The sequence below is a fragment of the Colius striatus genome, chromosome 3 (genome assembly GCF_028858725.1).
Source record: "Colius striatus isolate bColStr4 chromosome 3, bColStr4.1.hap1, whole genome shotgun sequence".
Taxonomy (NCBI): domain Eukaryota; kingdom Metazoa; phylum Chordata; class Aves; order Coliiformes; family Coliidae; genus Colius; species Colius striatus.
Genome location: NC_084761.1, coordinates 36,250,051 through 36,271,240, shown reverse-complemented (window position 1 = coordinate 36,271,240; position 21,190 = coordinate 36,250,051). Strand labels below are relative to the sequence as shown.

The window sequence follows — 21,190 nt, the reverse complement described above, 5'->3', positions numbered from 1 at the left end:
GTAGCTGTTTCTTACAACTACTGTCAGAAGTTGGCAAGATTTTGGGATTCTCATTGTAATTCTAAAAATATGCAAATTGAATTTCTGTTTAGAACTATTGTGGAGAAACTTTTATGCTGTGGTGATTTTAACGTTTGGAATCAGGCTGGGGATTTTAAAGAAACAGTGGAGTTTCTTCAGTTATTCCACATACCTGAACAGCAGCAACAAAAACACGATTCATGATTTTTCTTACAGAACTGGTGTCCTGGAACAAAAAAATTGTTTTAATTTCTTTTAGTAGAAATTAAAAACTGAGACTTTTGGGGGAAATGAATTCTATTGTAGCTTTAGTCGGGACATAATTGCTGTTAGATATATTGAATAAGAATGGCCTGGATACAGTCACTATCTAGATTGCACCTTTTCCATTTTATATACCAAGTTTCATATTCACAGAGATTAAAGTGAGTTTGTGATGCAGCATCTCTGTTTAGCTTTCTCTTTCTCTTGTACTTACAAATAATTCATAAGGGAATAAAAGATTTCTATAGTGTTCTGGGAACTGGCCGTGTCCTATTTGAAACTGGAGAGAGGCTATTCCATGGGTGCTGCTCTAAACCAATGAGACCTTTCCCATATAGGGTTAGGATAATTGTGTAAAGCTTGAGATGAGTCACTTGGATTTCCCAGGTGATACATTTCATGAAATCTGAAATAGTTTACTTGTATGTGGAACCAACCCTAAGATCTTCAGTAAACTAATACAGTTAATGATGCTTGTCTATGCTTATGCATCATAATTCAAAGCTGTTCTTTAAAAGCTTCAAAAGCCGTAGGAAATATTTTCCGATTTTGTTTAGATTTACTGAAATTCATTTACTTTTAACCTAAAGTCCTGCAATTCAAATACGGCCAGTCTCATGTGAGATAAAATTAAAACATTTGACAAACAGTTTGAAAGAATAAATTATAACTTGTTTCTGTAGATATTTTTAGTTGAGACTTATTATTATAAGGAAGCATATTTTTAGTAAGAAGTATGTAAAATATTTCTCAACTTTTAAAGAAATTATGTCAAATAGAACTGCTTTCTTGTAAATGAATTGTGATAGTATCAGAAAGCATAGTTTTGAAACCAAACAGATTTGTATATTTAGTAAAATCTGAAATGAAGTACAGCTTTGTACTTGGGACTGCATCACACAGTCAACTATAAAGACATTTAGATGTCTGCTTTGGAAAATATGCTGCATTGCACAGGAATAAAAAAAAAAGTTTTCAAAATGTGGTACTTGCTATTTACTAAATGAACAAACTTTGAGATATGATCATGTACAATTTTCTTCAAGTTCTAATTTTTTTACTTCCCACTTTGTTCACTATGTATTGTGAGCTCTGAGCTGTAAAATGCTGTAGCACAAAGGAACCTAGTTGTGTGTTTAGATGTTGGTATATACAGCAATAGATAGGTCCAATATCAGATGACTTTGTATACTGGTCTTCTCATGTTTCTGTATCGTTTATCCTGTGTGCTTTTCCAAGCAAGCCCCGATACGTGCAAAACCATAATCTGACTGTTCTAAGCAATTCAGTAAATCTAAACAAATCTAAACAAGAGCTGGTGTCTTTTTAAGCAAAGTGTTTTAAACTTTAAGAATTCAGCATCTGAATACTTAAAACTTCAGTATTTCAAACTAATTGGCAAATATTATTTTGGGGAGAAGGGAATAGTTGCTGGTACTCCTTGGTGAAGCTCTCCTTCTCTGAAGTCTACATCTTAAAGGATTTTCACTCTGAGCTTTCTGTTTCCAAACAGGACAAAGGCACTTACTTAAAATTCAACTGCTGTTTGAAACAAAACCAGGAACAGAAGCAGCAGCTGAGGAAAACCTTCTTAGTGGATGGTTGCATGACAGCTTGCTTCTTCATTTCTTGTCCTGTTCTTTGTTTTGTTTTGGTTTAGTTTTTTTTATAATACTTAGTTTAAAAACAAAACAAAAGCTCTCCTAGAAAAGCTCAACTAGGTACTAATTTGTATGCATTAGACATTGAAACTGATAACAATAGGAGTGTTTGATTGCTTCACTTTTTTAATCTTAAACATCCCTCAATTTTACTTAACGAGCATTTTGTATAGGTTACTAGTTTTGTGGAATTCTATTGCTTTCCAATCCCTGTTTGAATATAGCTGGAAAGAAATAATGAGTAAACGTGAATATAATTTCCTGTTCAAACTAAAGATAATTGATAAATGTATATATTTATATAAAATTGAACAAATACTTCCATAAATTTACTCTAATTATCTGTAATAATTAGATCAGTGACTTACTGAGAAGAAGACAGATATGACCACCACGATTGAATGAGACCTTTAAAAAACCAATTTCTTGCTTGCTGCATAAATTTATTGGTTTAGCCTGAAATGATCAAAAGAATTCCTGTGAACAGGAATTTGACTCCCTTTTTGGTGAGTATACAGGCAGTGGTATAACAAGTTACTGCTTCCCAGCTATCACTTTTTTATTTTAAGTAATTAAGAAAATGAGAGTCTTCTTGTAAAGGCCAAAGCTGTAATCCTTGTTGGAAATCACAGGATTTTGCTTCTGATCTCCTTGATGTATGCCAGGGTGCTGGAATGTCTGCCATATCACCAGGGCCCTCTAAGAAGTAATACAGAGTGTCTGGCACCCACTGAAGGATGTCTGGTCACTTGTGTATTTTGGCAACATTTTTATACCCACTCAGAGAGATCTCTAAGCATCAGAGCAAGAAAAATTGCATTAGATGTTCTTGCCATAGTCTTCTCACCACACGCCTGAATTGTAGAACCTCTGTTTTTGAGAGGTGAATGAAGGCCTTTGAAAATCCTGCTTCCTTGAATTAAAAGACTGAAGCTCCCCAGCTCAAACAAAAACAGTCATGCTTTCTGTTCCTAAGTGCACTGCACTGGATGCACTGTGCTATGTTAGAAAAGCCTGTTGTTTTGGTTTGGGTTGTTTAAAACACAAACATATGAAGAAAAAAATGGTGGAAAAGGTGGAAAGCAAGGGAAAATTTGGAGAAAGAAGTAGGTTAAAAATTCTTTTGTTATCTTACATATATACATATATATTTCTTTCATATGAGGAAAGGCTGTGAGAACTGGGGCGGTTTAGTCTGGAGAAGGAGGTTGAGGGGTGATCTTATTACCATTTATAAATATCTAAAGGGTGGGTGTCAGGAGGTTGGGACATCCCTTTTTTCTATAGTAGATAGTAACAGGACAAGGGGTAATGGGATGAAGCTGAAACACAAAAAGTTCCACTTAAACAGAAAAGAAAAAACTATTTCACTGTGAGGGTGAGGGAGCCCTGGCACAGGCTGCCCAGAGGGGCTGTGGAGTCTCCTTCCTTGGAGGTCTTCAAGACTCGCTTGGACATGTTCCTATGTGACCTGATCTAGGCTGACCTGCTTCTGCAGGGGGGTTGGACTAGATGATCTCTAAAGGTCCCTTCCAACCCTACCATTCTATGATTCTATGATATACTTAATGTATATATTTGAAAAATAAAATATATTAAGTTAGGGAAAATTACTCTGCAATCTTTTAATTTTAGTTATTGCTACCTCCTAGCTTCACTTCCTCAAGTATTCAGTTTAGATAAGGGAAGTGACTTCTGCGGCTATAAACTCTTTGCTATGGAAGTAGTCCAAAGTAAGATTTACTGACCTATGTAAATATTCTTGATGACTTGCTGTAAACATGATGCAGTACTTGATGAAAGTAACATCATCATAAAACACTTATCAGCCTTAATATAATTTGTCAATTGTTTAATCAATTTTATACATTCAAGAATAGGGCTAATTGTAACGGTGAATTTGGATGAGAGTCTCAGTGAACTTAGTGTTATGCTGGTTTACAGCAGGGGAGGATTCAGTTCTGGGATTTCAAATCTAGAACTGCAGGAATTGTCTCTGTTGGGATATGTGAACAATACTCACATTCAAGGAGCTAAAAAGGCCTGTGATTTTAAAAAATACTTTAATAATTTATTTTTTAAAATGTAGGCATGGTAGCAGTTGTACTGTCACTGTTGAGTGTTTGGGGGAAAAAAGGCATTTAATCCATATCTATCAAAATGGTACATGAATTTCAGCTACTTTCATGAAACAAAAAAGGTAACAGTCCTCTGACAAATGTATAACTGGAGATTACAGTTTTCTATAGTAAATTCTTTCCCTTCATAGCAAATAGAAATTGTAAAAAAGAACCATGCTATTTTTGCCTTCTTCCAGCACCTGACAATTCTACAAAGAGAAGGATTAGTTGAAAGTGCAGTAGATAACAAACCAGGAATAATCGTGGAATCATAGAATGACAGGATTGGAAGGGACCTTTAGAGATCTAGTCCAGCCCCCTGCAGAAGCAGGGTCACCTAGATCAGGTCACACAGGAATGTGTCCAGGCGGGTCTTGAAGACCTCCAAGGAAGGAGGCTCCATACCCTCCCTGGGCAGCCTGTGCCACTGCTCTGTCACTCTCACAGTGAAATAGTTTTTCCCTATGTTTAAATGGAACTTTTTGTGTTCCAGCTTTATTGCGTTACCGTTGTCCTGTTGCTAGATACCATAGAAAAAATGGATGCCTCAACCTCCTGACACCCACCATTTAGATATTTGTAAATATTGAGATTCCCCTCTCAGTCTCTTCTTCTTTAGACTAAACAACGCCAGTTCCTGCAGCCTTTCTTCATAAGGAAGATGCTCCAGTCCCCGATTGTCTTGGAGGCCCTGGTCTGGTCTCTCTCTCCAGCACTTCCCTGTTCCTCTTGAGCTGAGGAGCCCAGAACTGGACACAGGACTCCAGATGAGGCCTCACCAGGGCATAGTAAAGGGGGAGCAGAACCTTTTGAACTGCTGGCCACACTCTTCTTGATGCATCCCAGGATGCCACTGGCCTTCTTGGCCATATTGCTGGCTCATTACGAGCCTTCATGAAAGTATTTTAGTGTAAACCAAGACATTCATATTTTTATGTTAAACTGTGATACCCTGAGCAGCACAAGCATACCTCCTGTGCACTCATAGATTTACCAATTTTGGAACTAAATGAAGGCATGCAGTAGTGATGTAGCTTTTGTAGCATCATGCATGAAGTTAAGAACTTGCCCAGCCATCCCATATTTTTATCTGATTATGTTGTCATCTTTTCCAGCTGTCATCGCTATTTTTAAATTAGTGTTTTGGCATGGTCTGTCAACTGCTTCTGCTCTGTGTATCAAAATACTTGTCTAAAAATGTTTAGATGTTTATCAGTCATGAACTTCGGGACATGAATTCAGGGTATGTATGTCTTGACCTCTTCTTCCTTGAGACAAAGTAGTAGTTTGGAACTTGCAGATGTTGATAAAGCCAAATGATTATCCTTTCTTTTTATATATGCATGAGGTTTTGTGGAACACAACTTCTTAGCTATCTGCTAATCCCATGAGAGTTTTTGCTTTGTAAAATATCTAGCACAGCCTTGCAATCCATCCTCTTGGAAAAAAAAATAAGATCTCAACCCACCATTCATCACATTGTTGCTGATCTCTCTTTACTCATCTCCCAATTTGGTAGTCTGTCTTTGTTGGGGTCTCCCTCTTTCTTGCTATAGGTGGCTTCTTAGCCTGCTCCATCTGAAATTATGCATCCTTCAGGCTTGTTTGAGAATTTACCAACTGTACACATGCTTAGCTAATGGCCTTTTGCTAGTTTCTGTTCTGAGTAAGATCTGAATGTTATATTCTTAGTTTTGCACTGTATCAAAATATTTATACATAACTTTATACAAAGGCCATTCCCATACTCTCTCTAAAGATCTTGAACTTACACCAGTGAACCCGTAATAAAGTTGATTCACAATCACTGGTTGCAGCCCAACCTTTTTACCGTGATTTAAGGCACATGATGTGTTTGCTACCATTTTTTGACACGATGCTGTACACCTTTCAGCTGTGCCATGACCTTAAGTTACCAGTTGGCACTTGTTCATCTTTAATTGCCTCTTCAAAAGTTAAAACAGTCATGTCCAGTCATGTATTACCCATATCTTCCATGGGAGACAATGATTTTTAAAAAGTTATTGGAATTTCTCAGCCTAATTTCATGAAATGTAACTCTTCAATCTCTTCAGAGAGAATAGGATAACATTTTCACTGACAAAATAATTGAGGTCTTGGAGAAATGAATGACTTTTTTTTTAATGAAGAAAGTTTATTGCAGGTCTGTCTTTTACAATTCTACTAGAAAGTATAGCTAAGAGAGAAAATGAACTATGACTAATTTGTAAGAATGAGCAAAAGAAAAGAATAAGCTGAATACATACTATATTGAACTAAGCATTATGGTAAAGATAAAACCTCATCTATCTTGTGACTGCAGATTAAGGATAGCTGCTCCCCAATCCTTGTTTCCAGTGCCTGCACCAGGTAAAAAGGGAGATAGTACTGACAAAGTTCTGGTAGCTAGTGAGGACAGCTGTTTGTAGTAGCTCCTCTGTCAACTCATCCTAGAACTAGAAGCTGCTCCATAGGTAACGTGCAGCAGGCTTTCTATTCACAGGTCCAAAGTAATTTTATTTTATTTAATAGGTAGTCTGATGCTGGGTAAAGGTGTGGGTGGGACACTTGTGGTTAGGATAGAAAATGGCTAGAACAAAAAGGCTTCCTTGATTCCAGCCTTTCATTACAAATAAATGTACAGTGCTCATGTTTACAGCCCAAGTCACTTTATTTAAATTCATATTATCTAAACACTACCCTGAAGCCTGCAAGTCAGATAACAAACATGATTTGAAAACAACCATCCTTCCCCTCTATCTATCTCAAATGTTGGTCTCATGTTTTTTTTACACTATTTTTTTTGGTGAAAATTAGTCTCTTCAAGTTCAGTAGAAACTTGGCTAAAAATAGAGGCATCAGAATAGATGGTAAATATAAGCTTTCTTCTCCTGTATTGCTCTCACACTTTTCTGAGACCCCTCATCAAAAGAACAGAATGGATCCTGCTTGTAGAAGTGAGCCCAGGCAACTGTTCATCATCTTGCTGATCATATAAAAATATGGCTACCTACACCATAAGTTAGTCTATTTAGAGCCCAAGGCTGTGTGAAATGCAGGTAATTAAACTAACATAGATAACTTAAAATTAATCTAACATTGCCAGAATCTTACCCCTACTGCTGTTGTCAAGACAAGGCAAAGAGCACTCTAATGGACGTTCACTGACCCACTATTAGAAGATCAGACTCTCTTGGCAGAGACTGCCTTGGGCTTGCCACGAGCGGGTGCATGCAGTCTGAAAACAAACTCTCATGTGAAATGCAGAGAAATTGTTGTGAGAGTGCAGGAGGCTTCTGTTGGATTTGGTTTCATCAGTTCTATGCACCAGGCTGATCCCCAGCAAACTCCGGTGATGCTGAGGCAGAGAGCGTGGGGGATCTGAGTGGCTCAGAAGCAGCAGGGAAGAAGGTGTTGGAGCCAGCCACATGAGGATTGTTAGCTGCAGCAGCAATTGGAGAATTTTTTTCCATTCCAGCTCTACCAGAGTCCTGACAGTGCTTGCTGCAGAAAATCTGACTCTCTTTATCTAGAGCTGTGTTCTAAAAACAAACAAAAAAATCCAAGGCAAAATATGAAAAGATCAGTTAAAGTCAAATCCCTGTCTTAAGGATTAAAACAGTCTACGAGACGTTAAGTGCATGCATTGGAGCCAGAAAAAAAAAAGGAGAAATAACATTGGAAATCTCATGTATAATTAATTGTAGCATTTTGTGGTACTGACTTCGGATAACTAATCTTCAAGACCTATGTTTGCCTTGATGGTGTGAGTTTAAAATTTTCTCTTGCAAGTCTGATGTGGAAAAAAAAAATCCATGTGTTGTGAGGCAGGAACTCTCTATACCAGGTATTAGCAGAATTTATGTACCTGTGTTTTTGCAGACATAAGGAATCACATGATGTTTAGTGCAAACTTGAAACTTTTCTCTTTTCTGGTACAGAAGTGTATCAGTTTGTGAAGATGGCATGAAAAATGTAATGATTCTGTCTCAAAGACTTCTCTGCTTGTTGAGAGTAGGCAAATGACCTCTCATGAAACTGATGTGATGGCAAAATGTGTAATTTCTGAATACTAAAAAAATAGTTTACTGCAGAAGGGAGGAACAGATTATAATGAAAACTGAGAACTCTGTAGTGTAAGTAGGTGGATTGTTTGCAGTATGTGGTGTGTCTGCTGAAGATGACAACTTTTGTACTCTCTGAAGGATACTGAAAGTTATACTAAACCACAGTGTAATGTTTAGTTGTTAGTGTAATGCCTAAAGTAACCTAGAGGGAAACTGAGTAGTTCCTGTCTCAAAAATATACATGAAAATTCCTTTCTAAGACTTGGAAGGATAGCATAATTGGTTTTGTTTCAGTTTTTCAGGCTGATACTCACCATAAGCTTCTCTGCTTAACTATTTACTATGTGGAAGATCTTTAAGTACCAGTAGCAATACAGATTTAAGTTAATATAGGTTAATTAAGTTCTTTGTAATTTACTGTTATGAGCAAGTTATACTTATTCTAGTCATGTACAGATCGCACTTTCTACAGTAATCCACAAATGTGTGACAATTAGATTGAGGAGCAGAGCACAAATAGGTTTCACTTTAGCTACTAACAATCAGCATTTCAAATGGAGCATGCAAGGCAAGGACTAGCTGAGCTGTTTCTAAGCTTTTGAGATCAGCTGTGATATGCAGTAGTTTTATCATTATCAAAGTAGCTGCTACAATGGCAGAATCACATTTCCTCTTTTGCTTGCTGGAAAAAAAATGTGGATAAACAGATTTCTGCTATTTCAGTGTCAGGATAAGTTATTTTAAAGGGAAAGGAAATGCTTTTGGTTTATGCTGTCAGCAATTTCTGTGCTGCCCTCACAGTGGCCTCTGATAGCTACACCTTGCACATAGCAATACATATCTATGTAATTATTTTCAATGGAAACAATGCTTATTTCAGTGGTTTGGGGTTTTTTTTGTCTGTTCCTTAGGAGTAATGTTATGCATGTGTGTATCTTCCAGCAACTAGAAAAAGATGGGTATCCTATTCAGACGGAACAAAGATATATATAGAATATAGAATATTTCAAATATGCATCACTTCTTACAGAAAACTTTTTGTACATGTTTAAAAGACTTTCATTTACTGTTTCTGTGTTGCTGTAAAGCTCTTTCCACTTCAGACTGGCTGAGTTATTTCTCCCTTCTTTGTGTTAAAAAATAGAGAACATATATTTTTTTGTGCAGCAGAACAAAGCATCGCAGTTAGTACGTACCATTGCCTTGGACCTACTCAGAAGAAAGCAATGCAGGCATTGGGAAAGCAGGAAAAAGGAGGGAAGCAAGGGACAGAAACTAGACTTATTTCAAGCAGAACTAACAAAATTGCAACAAATTTAGATTTACAAAACAGTTTGAAATTGCCAACAACAACAAAAATTTGTAATGAATTAACAGCAACATGCTTTTAGGGGCAAAGTCTCCTCTGCAAGAACACTGAAGTAGGTATGTGCAGTTTTACTTATCTGCCACATGATGGTATTATCTGCATTGGCCAGATGACAATATTTGAATGAAGTGATGCTAAAAGGGATTCCATTAAATATGCAGGTGGACTGATATAGCAATGCACTGCAATACATGAGAATTACAATACTGTGCTTGTCTGAATGTTTTTAAGCAATGAGTGCTAGTACAAGCGAAGAACTTCTTAACATGAAGACAACTGAATTTCAATGCTCTAGATAAACCAGGGCAAGAATAACAAATTGGGGGCTTAACCTACATTAGATTACAGTCTTTTGAGTAAGAAGTTACTTTTCTCTTCAGCAATAACCATGAGCTGTATTCAGAAATAAATTATGCATTTACATCCTTCCATGCCTGTTGGAAGAAAATAAGGCAGGAAAGGGGAAAATAATTTTTTTTAATGAGGATTACTTTCCTGGCTAAAGGAATGTGAGTAGCTAATAGAACCAGAAAATACCCCACACCAATAAGAAGCCAGAAGCTATGCTGTGTCAGAGATCTGAGACAGGCTTAAGTGGCATGCAAGTTGGAGAGGGGCTGAGAGTTAGAATTAAAATTGCTTTTATTACATATAGTGCATTTTATACCAGTTTTCAGCTTCAGGTTTATCCATAGTCTCAACAGTATTAAGAATGAAGCTCTGAAGTCCCTCTCAAACTGTCAAGTCAAACTGTCAAATGAAATGTAGACAACAGCATAAACCTGAAATCCATTTTTTTTACTTCTCTCATTTTTATTTTTATGTTACCACTTGTCCTACATTTAAGTCTTTGGCCTATTTAATTCACATAAATATATTTGCAAAGGCATATATGTATGGAGAAACAGTATTTAAATTTACCTACTTTCAGATGATTAAAACAATTCTTTGTTAACATAAGTGGGCTGGACTTTTAGAGCAATTAATACTAATGGAGTGGTGGAGATGGAGATCACTGTTATGTTACTGCCATAGACAGTTTTATTTTTCTTTTACTAACTGAATATACTCTTTGTCTGCGGTGTCCATCCTTCTGTTACACAAGAATGGACCACAATAAGAACAGAATGGCAGTTCAATCTCTGTAGCAGTTGCATATTCTCTGCAAAAATGTCTGGTCAATTACAAGCGGAGTTTTGAGTACTCTTAACATTATACTCCATTTCTTCTGCCATGATTCACGCATCTGCCTTCTGGAATTACTGTTTTTGTAAGTTCAACTATAAGTCATCATGGTTCCTTTGTATGCCTTGAAGAAAGTTCCCCATCAGAACAGAAAAAACATAACAGAGTTTAGATGGGGACAAAATTCTTGTGGTAAACATTTGATATTATAAAGAAAGATTCTGAAATGGAGTCTCTTTTCCTGACATTCCTGGCACTGTGCTTCAAGATCAAACAATACATTGTTGGGCAGAAGAGAAAAACCTAATTAATTAACTAGCTGGTCAGTATGATGAAAAAATACAGTTTCTATAATGAAATATTTCAAGTCATTAGTAACCTCAATTTCAACATACAACTACTTAGTGTTTACATGTTTCTAAGCTTGTTTTTATAGCATAGTTAGCATGCTGTGATAGACTCAGTTGCTTGTAAGCACTGATGAGGTAATCCACTCTATACATAAAAGACTAGAATTAGAGACTTCCCAACTTTGCTTTTGCTATTCTTGCACCACACATGCTTATAGAGCACTGTTAGGAAAATACGCAAAGTACAATATCAAGGTATACAATTGTTCATTTCTCTTACCATGATGACAGAAACCCCTGCAGATGTGTTATTTTGCTTCGGTAGGGTGTTATTAAAGTGCTGTTTCAGTTTACCTGTTACTTCAGCTTGCATATTATTCTCCTGGGAAGCATCATCCTGAATAAGAATAAACACAATATTGAAATTAGTTAAGAAGAAAAGTATGAAAGTTTGGATGTAACTGAGTAAAGGGAAGTTTGCTATTATTCTCAGGTGCTTAATGCTTTCTAGTGTACAAACCCAAATTTTTAAATAAAAAAGATGTCCAAGTCACATCCTCTTGTTGTCTTATGTTGAAGCAAGGTTGTAGTAACCCCCAGCACCTTCTTGTGACAGCCTCAGTTTATTCTTTCAGGGCACAGAAGCTGTCATGGTTTTCTGTGGGCCATTTCCGGTAGTGGGGAAGGGGCTGTAAAGATGGCTCCTGTAAAAAGTTGCTCTCCCTAGCTCTGAGTCAGACTTGCTTCTGGGGCTGAGCCAATTAGGTACCTCCATGATCACTTTTTAAGAAGAAGCAGAGGAAGACGAGGGTTCATCCTGTTCCCTCCTTCCTTATTTTCTGGCTGGTAGTGGTGCAAGGAGTTGGAGGAGAGAGAAGCAACCATGAGGACCCCAAGGTCAGTGAGGGAAGGGGATGTGTGCTGGAACAGAGACCCCCCCTGCATCCTGTGGAGAGGAGTGGTGAAGCAGAGATTTGTTTGCACTTTGTAAAAGACCCTGTGCCAGGGACAGTGACTATGCCCAGAGGAAGCGGTGTCCCATGTGAGGGACCCTGCTGGGAAAGCCGTAGCTGCTGGGAAGAACCCACACCAGAGAAGTTCGTTAAGGACTGTGTCATGTGGGAAGGACCCTGTATTGGAGCAGGGGAGAATGCCAGGAGTCATCCTCCTCTGAGAAGAGAGAAGTGGCAGAGCCCATCCATGTGAGGCTGACCACATCCCCCATTCCCTACCCCCCCAAGCCATTGAGGTCAAGGAGGTAGAGATATTGGGAGCAGTGACCTGAGCCCAGGAAGAAAGGAGGGATGGGAGAGGGAGTTCTTAAAGTGCTGGTTGTATTTTTCTCATCATTCTGCCCTGCTTTTGCTTTCTGTTTTGTTCTATTTCTTGTAGGTAGTAAACTTTCCTACTTTCTTCTCTAAGTCGAGTACTGGAGTCTGTTTTGCCCGGCACTGTAATTGGCAGTGAGCCCTCCCTGCCTTTATCTTAATCCACAACATCTATGGTTATTTTTTTCTTCCTCCCATCTCACTGGGGCCTCTACCATCCAAAGGAGGGTGGGAGGGGATGGGAAGCAGTGAGCAAAGACTGTTGTGGTGCCTCATTGCTGGCTGGGCAGAAGCACAACAAAAGCTAACAGTGCTGTTTGTCAGAGATGAAGCTTACTTCAGATTCTTGCTGTTCTTTAATGTGGAAATGGGACTAGTGGCTCACTAAATAGACTTGGGCATAATATAAGAGCATTGTGGCCTCTGAAAACTACACTTTTAATGGTTAGATTTACAGATATAATATCAAAATAGAGAGATTTAATATCAAATTAGAGAAGTAAAATGTAATTTACTCACTGACACCCAGGGATGGCTTAGGATCTGTGCTGCTGTGTATCGGGCTTCAGCATTCACATGTAACATTAGGCTGATTAACTCCTTTAGTAAAAAAAATAAAGCATTTGAGGAGAGTGCAATAAGATATTAAAATGTAAAATATCATTGCACTAAGTTATTTTCAGTGCAATTTTCTTGCTACCTGGGTGAAAAAAACCCCCAGTTTACACCCATACCAGAACCAGTGACTTCAAGTGGAAAAAAAAAATTGCCCTTTAGGTTTAAGAGTATGCTGCACGGCATATTTTATGTCAACTTCCTTGCTGCATTCATGTTTCACTGAGTCCTTGGAAACCAGATGAAAAGGAAATGTTAAAAAAGGTCATCTATACCATTCCAATTTGCTCTCTCTGTGCTCATGCAGGCAAGCAGAACAAAAGCAAACCTGGGACATGTGATACATGCACATAGTAACAGTACATAAAAAGCACAAATCAGAGGCAAGAAAGTGCATCTGAAATTCAAGAAACTGCTAAAAGTATCTTAAAACTAAGTTGTCTCTGTGTTACTCCAGAAGAATAAAAGACTTTTAACTCATTTCATCAGCTAAGGATCACTTGGTATAAGAAAAACTTGATAGAGAAAAATGCTTAATTCTACTAATTATACAGTTAATCCCAAAAGATTTGGTATTGTGGCTTTCATCATACTGTAGAAGCACTAGAGCAAGTCTCTGGTAGCTTTATCAAATACTTCCATGAGGTTTCCATTAATGGTACCTACCAGCTATGATAAACCTTAAGAGGTCATTGATATAAAGCAGTCAGTAAAATTAAACAAAAACCCAAAATAACTTCTTTCAGTTACTTATTCAAGTTTCTTACAGAGCTAAAAACTAGTTTACTGGTGTAATTCCTGTTTCTACAAACCTGTTAAGACAGATATGTTCCCCTCCCAAATGAACAGCTTCATGTACTTGGGGCCAAATCCTGCTTTGACAAGCCTTTATAGCCTCCAAATTGTCAGTGTTTATATCACCAGTATTTCAAGGTAATTGTTCATCACTTCAGTTTTGGGAAATGGCTTCTTTAAACAGATATCAAACATACCTAACTTCCTCAAATATACCTGAGAGGTTTCCCAAGCAGACAAGTTAGTCTGTGTCAGCACAAAGTGAAAGGTCACTTTTGTTTGTCCAGAATGCATGTCTGGAAGCGTGTGACATGATTGGAGCTTGGGCAATGTTTGTGAATGGATAAACAGCCATTGGAAAATGCAGGCAAAAATGCAACTTCTCATTGGCTGGATAATAAAATAATCTCCACTCACTAATTAGAGTCCTCCAATATCAGTTAGAGCACGTTACTGAATTAGCTTGAGAAGTTTGGCTTGGAAGTTGGAACTTTTATCCTACAGACATAATTTTAAACACAAATGGCAATGATAACACAAGAACTATTAGCAATCGCAAATGAAGCTACATGCACCTCTTGAAAAGTTCTAATAACTTTCTCAAATAAAACAGGAACAAGTTGTGCCAATTGCATTCAGTCCCCATAGCAATAACTTTTTTAAAAGAATGATGAGGGAAAAATTCAAACACAGAGTTATTTTACAGCTGAAGCACTGAACCTGCTATAATAGTTCATCCTTAAGTAAACTGAATAGCAGGTGATATTCATTGAATTAAACTGTCCTGCTACACTCAGGCAATAACATGACAGCCTGCAAAACCTAAGCTTTCATCAAGCACTGTTAAGCTAACTAACTAAACAGACGAAGTAGTGCTTTACTGTGTGTAAGAGTCTGTTCTGAATCTTCTATTTTGCATTGGCAATAGAGTCTTTTCAGTGGCTTGTCATTATTTCAGGTTGCAAAACATATCAGTACCTTTGCTGAATCGGTAATGTTATCCCAGTAGGGAGAGGGAAATTCCAGCTTCCCAACAAGTATCTGATCAAAGAGGTCTTCCTGAAGGTTGTTTTCACTGCAGAACAGCAGTAATAAAAAAGATAATTAAAAGAAGTCAATTTGTGCAACAAATTCTTAATGTGGTAATGGAATAGAAATGATGTATACCAACTACTATAAATGCATAATTTGCAAGCTTATATGGTGGCAGCACCTCTGAGGTGTTTGCCATTGAGGTTACATTGCCAGGGCTAATGAGAACAGAAAATGAATATATTGAGATGGAAAATATATATTGAGATGAAAGGACTTCCACTGGAATAGAGACTGCATAGCTAACATATAGGAACAGGAAAAGTGATGGAAAAAATAAGTTACTTGCCAGCCTAGTTCTAAAGGCCCTGCTACAAAAAGCACATGACAGAGGAAAGAAGTGTAATGAAAAGAGTCCATTCTGTTTATTGGCAGGCTACTGATATTGAAAGGATAAGTACTTTTTGTACCAAAACCATGCTATCATAAATATTCAGGGATCGAGAGCAACAGGTTTTTTTGGTTTTAACCCCTGTTGGCCCTAGCACTGTGAACATCCATCCAACATATTTCTGTACCGAACATTTTAACTCGTGGGTTGTTTTTCCAATAAATATTTATTATCCTGGATTAAGTCCTAATTCTTATAGCATGGTAGTGGCATTCTCCATGCCCGACCCTCAAACTCGGTTCAAGCATCTGCCGTTTGTTGCTATAATACATCTTTTAAAACGTTTTCAGTTTCAAATAGGAACTAATAACCACATGCAAAACCCAAATACCTAAACTAAACAACAATTATTTCATCGACAATTGCTTATATTCAATTCTTTGCAAAATAGTCAGTCTGGTGATTTTTAGTTAAATTTATTTGCTGTAAAAATGGACAAACTGACTGTGTGCAAATAACTCATAAGAGCAGAATTTCCTCTTAAAATGTGTCAATTCCTTCTACTCCCTGGCCAAAAAAAAATTGCTGAGGCACAAAGCATATCCATTTTATTTTCAGTAGACCTGATACATATTGTGACATTGAATAGTATGTATCATGTTTGCAAACTATATCACTCGTATGATATCAAAAAGATGAACAAGGTTAAAAATGCATTATGAGCAGATTTTCTCCTTCATCTCAACTTTTACTCTCAACACTATAAACCAGGAAGCTGCTGTTTCCGAAGAGAAACACTAGAGGGCAAAGTATGCACGTTCATTGAACCGCGATGCACAGCAGACAAAAGGAAAAGAAACTGCCCTCCCACCACCTTATGCTGCACACAGCAGTCAACTAGTTGCTCCCTGAGAAAAATCAGTAAATGAAATTGATCCCAAAACCTGACTAGACGGACAAGTGAAAAAAATATTTTTAAAAGAACAAAAATATAAAGAAAATATGTTAATATAATATTTTTTTTTTTCTTCTCAGGATGCCTTCTTCAGGGAGATAGGTAAGACTTGCTCAGAAACTACTTGGTTCTTTACTATTTTTCCTGTTGACATACATACAGGGATACTCACCTGCGAAAAGGTGGAAATCCACATAATAGTATGTATGTGATCACACCTGCAGCCCAAATATCCACCTTTAAGCCATATCTGAGAAAACAAGACTATGTTATTTGTGCTGGATTAAATAACAGTCACCCCAGTCAAACAATTGATTTACATGTACATTAATATATTTGAGAATCTGTTCTAAATTACTTGCTGGTAATTTGGAAATGCATTTTGTACCTTAGCATCATTTTACCTGGCATCCTTCCACAGTCTTTAGGAAACGATAACATAATTTTTCATTTAATTCCTTCCCCCCCACACCCACCCATAAGTCTCCAGGCTTTCCAGGGTCTTCTGAATATACTCAGATTTAACTCAGTATCAAGGTTTCCCAATCCAGAATCACTAATGACAACACACAAGGATGCCCTTTCTCAGTCCCCATATTGGTGTAGCTGTTTCTAAGATTATCATACGTTGCTAAGCAACAAGAAAGATACCAATTCTCCAGTCTCCCGATTGAGTAACACTGGGAAAAAGGACTGCACTTTTAAAGCACAGAAATTAAAACACTAGAGGTCAAAGAGGTCTTTTTTCCTATTCTTTTCCATTTGGGAGATTCAGTTTGTCAAAACCTAGAATGTGTGGATGAGATGCCCTTTGACATTTGAGCTCACTGCAACTGTGAAATATTTCTCAACATGACAAATGCACTCAGCAATGTTTGAAGCAATACAACAAACCTCCCTCCACTGAGAATATATTCAGAACGGTCACAGCTATGGCAAGAGCCAGCTAGCATGGAATGAGGTCTAACAGGTCTCAAAGGAAAGATGACTTGTGAAATTCTGCCATTTTACAAAATTATATTGTATTTATGCAATTACCTGTTAAATTCAGAAAAATTGGGTTGTTTAATTAAACAAGTAGCATGCATCACCCAAACAAACTCACTTGTGTCAACTCGATTTAATTAGACCTGCTCCCAGAAGAGGTTTAGATTAGGTGACCTCTAGAGTATCTTCCAATAGAAATTATTCCATTTCTTAAATGAACACTGTTTTGCTGGGCCGTTTTATCCCAAGCAACTGCAATGGGTTCTGAACAGTGCTGTGAGGCAGGAAACACAAACCAACGAACTTCACTACATCAGCACTGCTCATAGGGAGATGGTAAGGAGGAACAGGGGAATTCTGGGAGCAGGATAAGCGAGGAAACTGGCCTCTTGGAGAAACTGAATGATGCCTGTTTTCTCATAAGTAAGTGGTTTGGTTACAAAAAGATGGAGGATCATCCTATTAGAGCATTCTACTTAAAACAGTAAGGAGCCACCTGCCAAAAACAACCAGTTACAAGACCTATGTCTTAGTCAAGTCATCCTCACCCTGTCTCTGCAATGATTTCTGGAGCCACATACGTGGGTGTACCACAGACAGTATATAAAGGTCCTTCAACCACAGTTGCCAGTCCAAAGTCTCCCAGCTTCAAAGACTTGGTTCCATCTGGATATTCACACACCTAGAATCACCAAAATAAAAACAGAATCAGAAGAAGAACATCTGCATTTAAAAAACCTCTTTAATTTGTTTGGAAAATAATAGTCATCACAAGCAGAAGATAGAAAAAAGAGGTAGCTTCCATATCCTTGTAGAGAAAGAAGTGAAAAATGACATGACCATTGATTGCCACAGTACAGCTGTGTTCAATGGAACTGTCTGGCAGCTATGTAGGTCAGACCATGCTACAGCCTCAAGCAACTAAAGGGAGGAGAAGAAAACACAATCCTAGAATGCTGAAAAGTTTTAACTATATTAAGAAAAATATAATGCTACACTTCCATTTGATTGGGACCTACAGTTTAAGATGAAATTGGCAGCAACAATCAGATTTGTTTAACATCTCTCACTAACTTAGCATAAATCTAGTCAGTTACCATATTGGGTATTTCACAGACAAATGACTTCCCTAAGCTTAGTCTAGGCAAGTTCAGTACAGGAGTGAGAAAGTTGACTGAGATGTGTTTAAGGTTTCTGTGCTGACCCACGTGCATCTTACCAAATGCCCTGTTAAAGAATCTAGCACATTTTGTTCTAAGTCATTTTGTTGATGAAAGAAGCTATATTTTAATGGGAAGAAAAGTTTACATGACAATGATAGCAAGAGTAAATCAAGTCAGACCAACAGCAAAGGAAACATCCCTGATAAATTAATCTTAGTTTTGCTCTTCAAGTAAAACATTTACATTATTTCAACACTATCTAGTTTCTAAAATGTAGGACTCCAGAATCTCCAGAAGAGCTGAATTTCTTTGATTTCCTCAAACAACTGAATACTGATAAGGCAGCAATGCTTTCCTTCATTCCCTTGTGTTATTCACATCATTAATTGGAACACTTATTATCCTTGATATAACACTAACGTATCTGCAATTACTCTTAGAAATTTTATTTTTAAATGCAAAACTAGTGAAGAGAATGTAATTCAACTAGCTGAATGACCTCATGTAAAAGAAACAGCCACTTGCAATTATAGGTAGGGAATTACTTGCATTTACATTCAATACCAGTATGTTATCTTAACGTTACGCCACTGTCAATCACAGTGAATAAGATTTGCATCTGTTGAGTAATCTCTTTAGGCTTTCTAGGCAGAAAGGACATTTGTGCTTATTTATATCCTGACTCAATCACTAGTGAGAGCTTAAAATTTCTTTGGACTGTCTGTGATTGAAGATGCACTGACAATAAGTGAGACTTTGACCTTCATTTTCTTTCTCTTAAGTGCTGTGTTTGCTGTGACTACATTTTCCAGGAGAGGCTCCCCCTCCTCCTTTCTTTTGCCAACCTAATTTATTCCAAAGCTTATTTAAATTGCTAAACATTGTCAGCAGAAATAGTTGGGAAAGAACTGACTACTAATTGGAAAATATTTTCAGCTTATAGCCCTATCTTCTTAATAGTTCGAAATCGGGTATGGGATAAGCTATGACTCCCATTCTAGATGCAGCTTCATTAAACAGGATTGATAAACATTGCAGAAGGCTTTAAGAAATGCCTGCCAGGTGTTGATAAATGCTACTAGCACTCCTGATGACAGTGGCTCAAGCAGGGTCTATTATGGCTCTGTTGGTTCTGTGCACAACACACAGTACCTAATACTCAATATGTAATATGTAAGTATGACCTATGAGTCTATGATTCTATGACCTCTGTGTATAAGCAAGATAACATGCTCTTCCCATTTTTGTGAACTGTAGTCTAAGCAGCTACCAAAACAGACTTCATAGTAATTCTTGTCAACAGAGTTATCTTTTGTCTTTGCTGAATACAAAAGTAAGCAGTCCCCAAGGACAAAATCAATGTATGTACAAAATTGATTCATGGCTAGAATACTGGTAAATTATCAGAAAGATGTTCCTTCTGTGACAATAGAAGGAAAAGAAAAAAAATGCTTGAAATAACCACGATTGTTCAAAGAAATGGCACAAAGCTCACCTTTTCTCCCACTTGAAAACTACAATAAATAATTCATCAACATGGTTTTAAAATTCATAGCTTTCTGAGACAATACTGCTTATCCAAATGACATAAAATCAAAATGTAAATAAAGATAGGTCTAAGGACAGGTTTGAGCACAGCTCACTTGGGTTATGGTGATTGCTGTCTCATGGCAGCAGATTCATTTCTACATACTTACTCTAAATTAACATTCCTGCTATTCTCTGCTCAGCTCCTTGACATTTATATACAAGCATTTGCATTAATGAGTAAAAGAAAATGGGACATACCAGGAGATTCTCAGGCTTAATGTCTCTGTGCACAATGTTGAGACCATGAAGGTATTTGAGTGCACTGGCTAGATTGTAAACCATTGCACTACCATCTCTCTCTGTATATTTTGTAGAAGAAGTGATAGCATCAAATAGATCTCCTCCCTAAAGCAATGGAAAGATAATAGATCACTACATGAAAAATAATTAACATATTTTATATAGGATATTTTATTAAAAAAAAAACATGTAAAATCTTCTTTTATAAAAGGCATGTTAAACAAAGAAAAATATTTTGCAGAAAAATGATCTTGTCACTCAGATACTAGATTGGGAGTTGGATCATGTACACTGAATTCTCAATTATACTCCAGGCTTCTGATGTCTGAGTTTTGGCAAATCACAGGTCTTCATTTCACCCTATTGATCTTCCTACCTTTGACCACCAATTTATTTTACCTACAGGTACAAGCATGTTTTCCCTTTTCTTCATCTTGTCAATATACCTTTACATGGCAAAACCCATCAAATTAGCCCAATAATAAAAACTCCAATGTAACAACTATTCAGCAATTGTAGTTAATTGCAAATTGGAATTTCTGTAGATATTACAAGAAATTTCAGATAAATGTAGCTGAAGAGGAAAAACAACACAAGTATAATATTTTTCAACCTAAATGACTCTATTATACATGTGTAGAACCTACAGGTGACTTCTGAATGCACCAGGTGTGCAGTCACTCATCATAGATGCCCCATTCCTCTTGGAATACATAACAATATGTGAGTGAATTACTGATGCAGCATCTCCAGTCACTGTAACAAATTTTATGTGGGTGTCTCTATGATGGTTACACCCTGGATACATTTGTAGGAGTGATCTATCTGAGCTGTGGGTGGCATTCCAAGCATTTCAAACCACATGGAAGAGAAACAGCAATCTGGGAAATACAGACCAAGATGGTGGTATATTAAAATATACCAAAAAAATACTGTCTGAAAACCAAAAAAGCCTCTACTATATAAAAATAACTCATAGACAGGAAGAAAAATGGGGAGGTTACAGAAATTATAAATTCAACAACTACAGGCTTCCTTTAGAGGTTTCCCAGGCTGG

The 21,190-nt window shown here is 37.2% G+C and overlaps 1 protein-coding gene across 8 annotated transcripts in view; it reads right to left on the bottom strand.

Moving 5' to 3' along the window:
- Positions 1-21,190, bottom strand: part of DCLK2 (doublecortin like kinase 2) — a 93,624-nt gene that overhangs the window by 7,225 nt on the left and 65,209 nt on the right. For 2 of the 8 annotated variants that reach the window (XR_009818503.1, XR_009818504.1), the window contains 8 exons: positions 20,092-20,238; positions 17,689-17,822; positions 16,326-16,403; positions 14,754-14,850; positions 12,885-12,965; positions 11,318-11,434; positions 10,170-10,252; positions 7,525-7,608 (listed from right to left, as the gene is read on the bottom strand). Coding sequence is in view for 5 of the 8 variants with exons in the window: in XM_061993735.1 (XP_061849719.1) it covers positions 7,387-7,608; positions 11,318-11,434; positions 12,885-12,965; positions 14,754-14,850; positions 16,326-16,403; positions 17,689-17,822; positions 20,092-20,238 (876 nt within the window). In the remaining 3 variants the exon portion in view is untranslated. Of the gene's footprint in view, positions 1-193; positions 248-6,274; positions 7,609-9,990; positions 10,253-11,317; positions 11,435-12,884; positions 12,966-14,753; positions 14,851-16,325; positions 16,404-17,688; positions 17,823-20,091; positions 20,239-21,190 lie in introns of those variants that run through there. The other 6 variants (XM_061993735.1, XM_061993736.1, XR_009818502.1 and 3 more) reach the window with 5 other exon arrangements.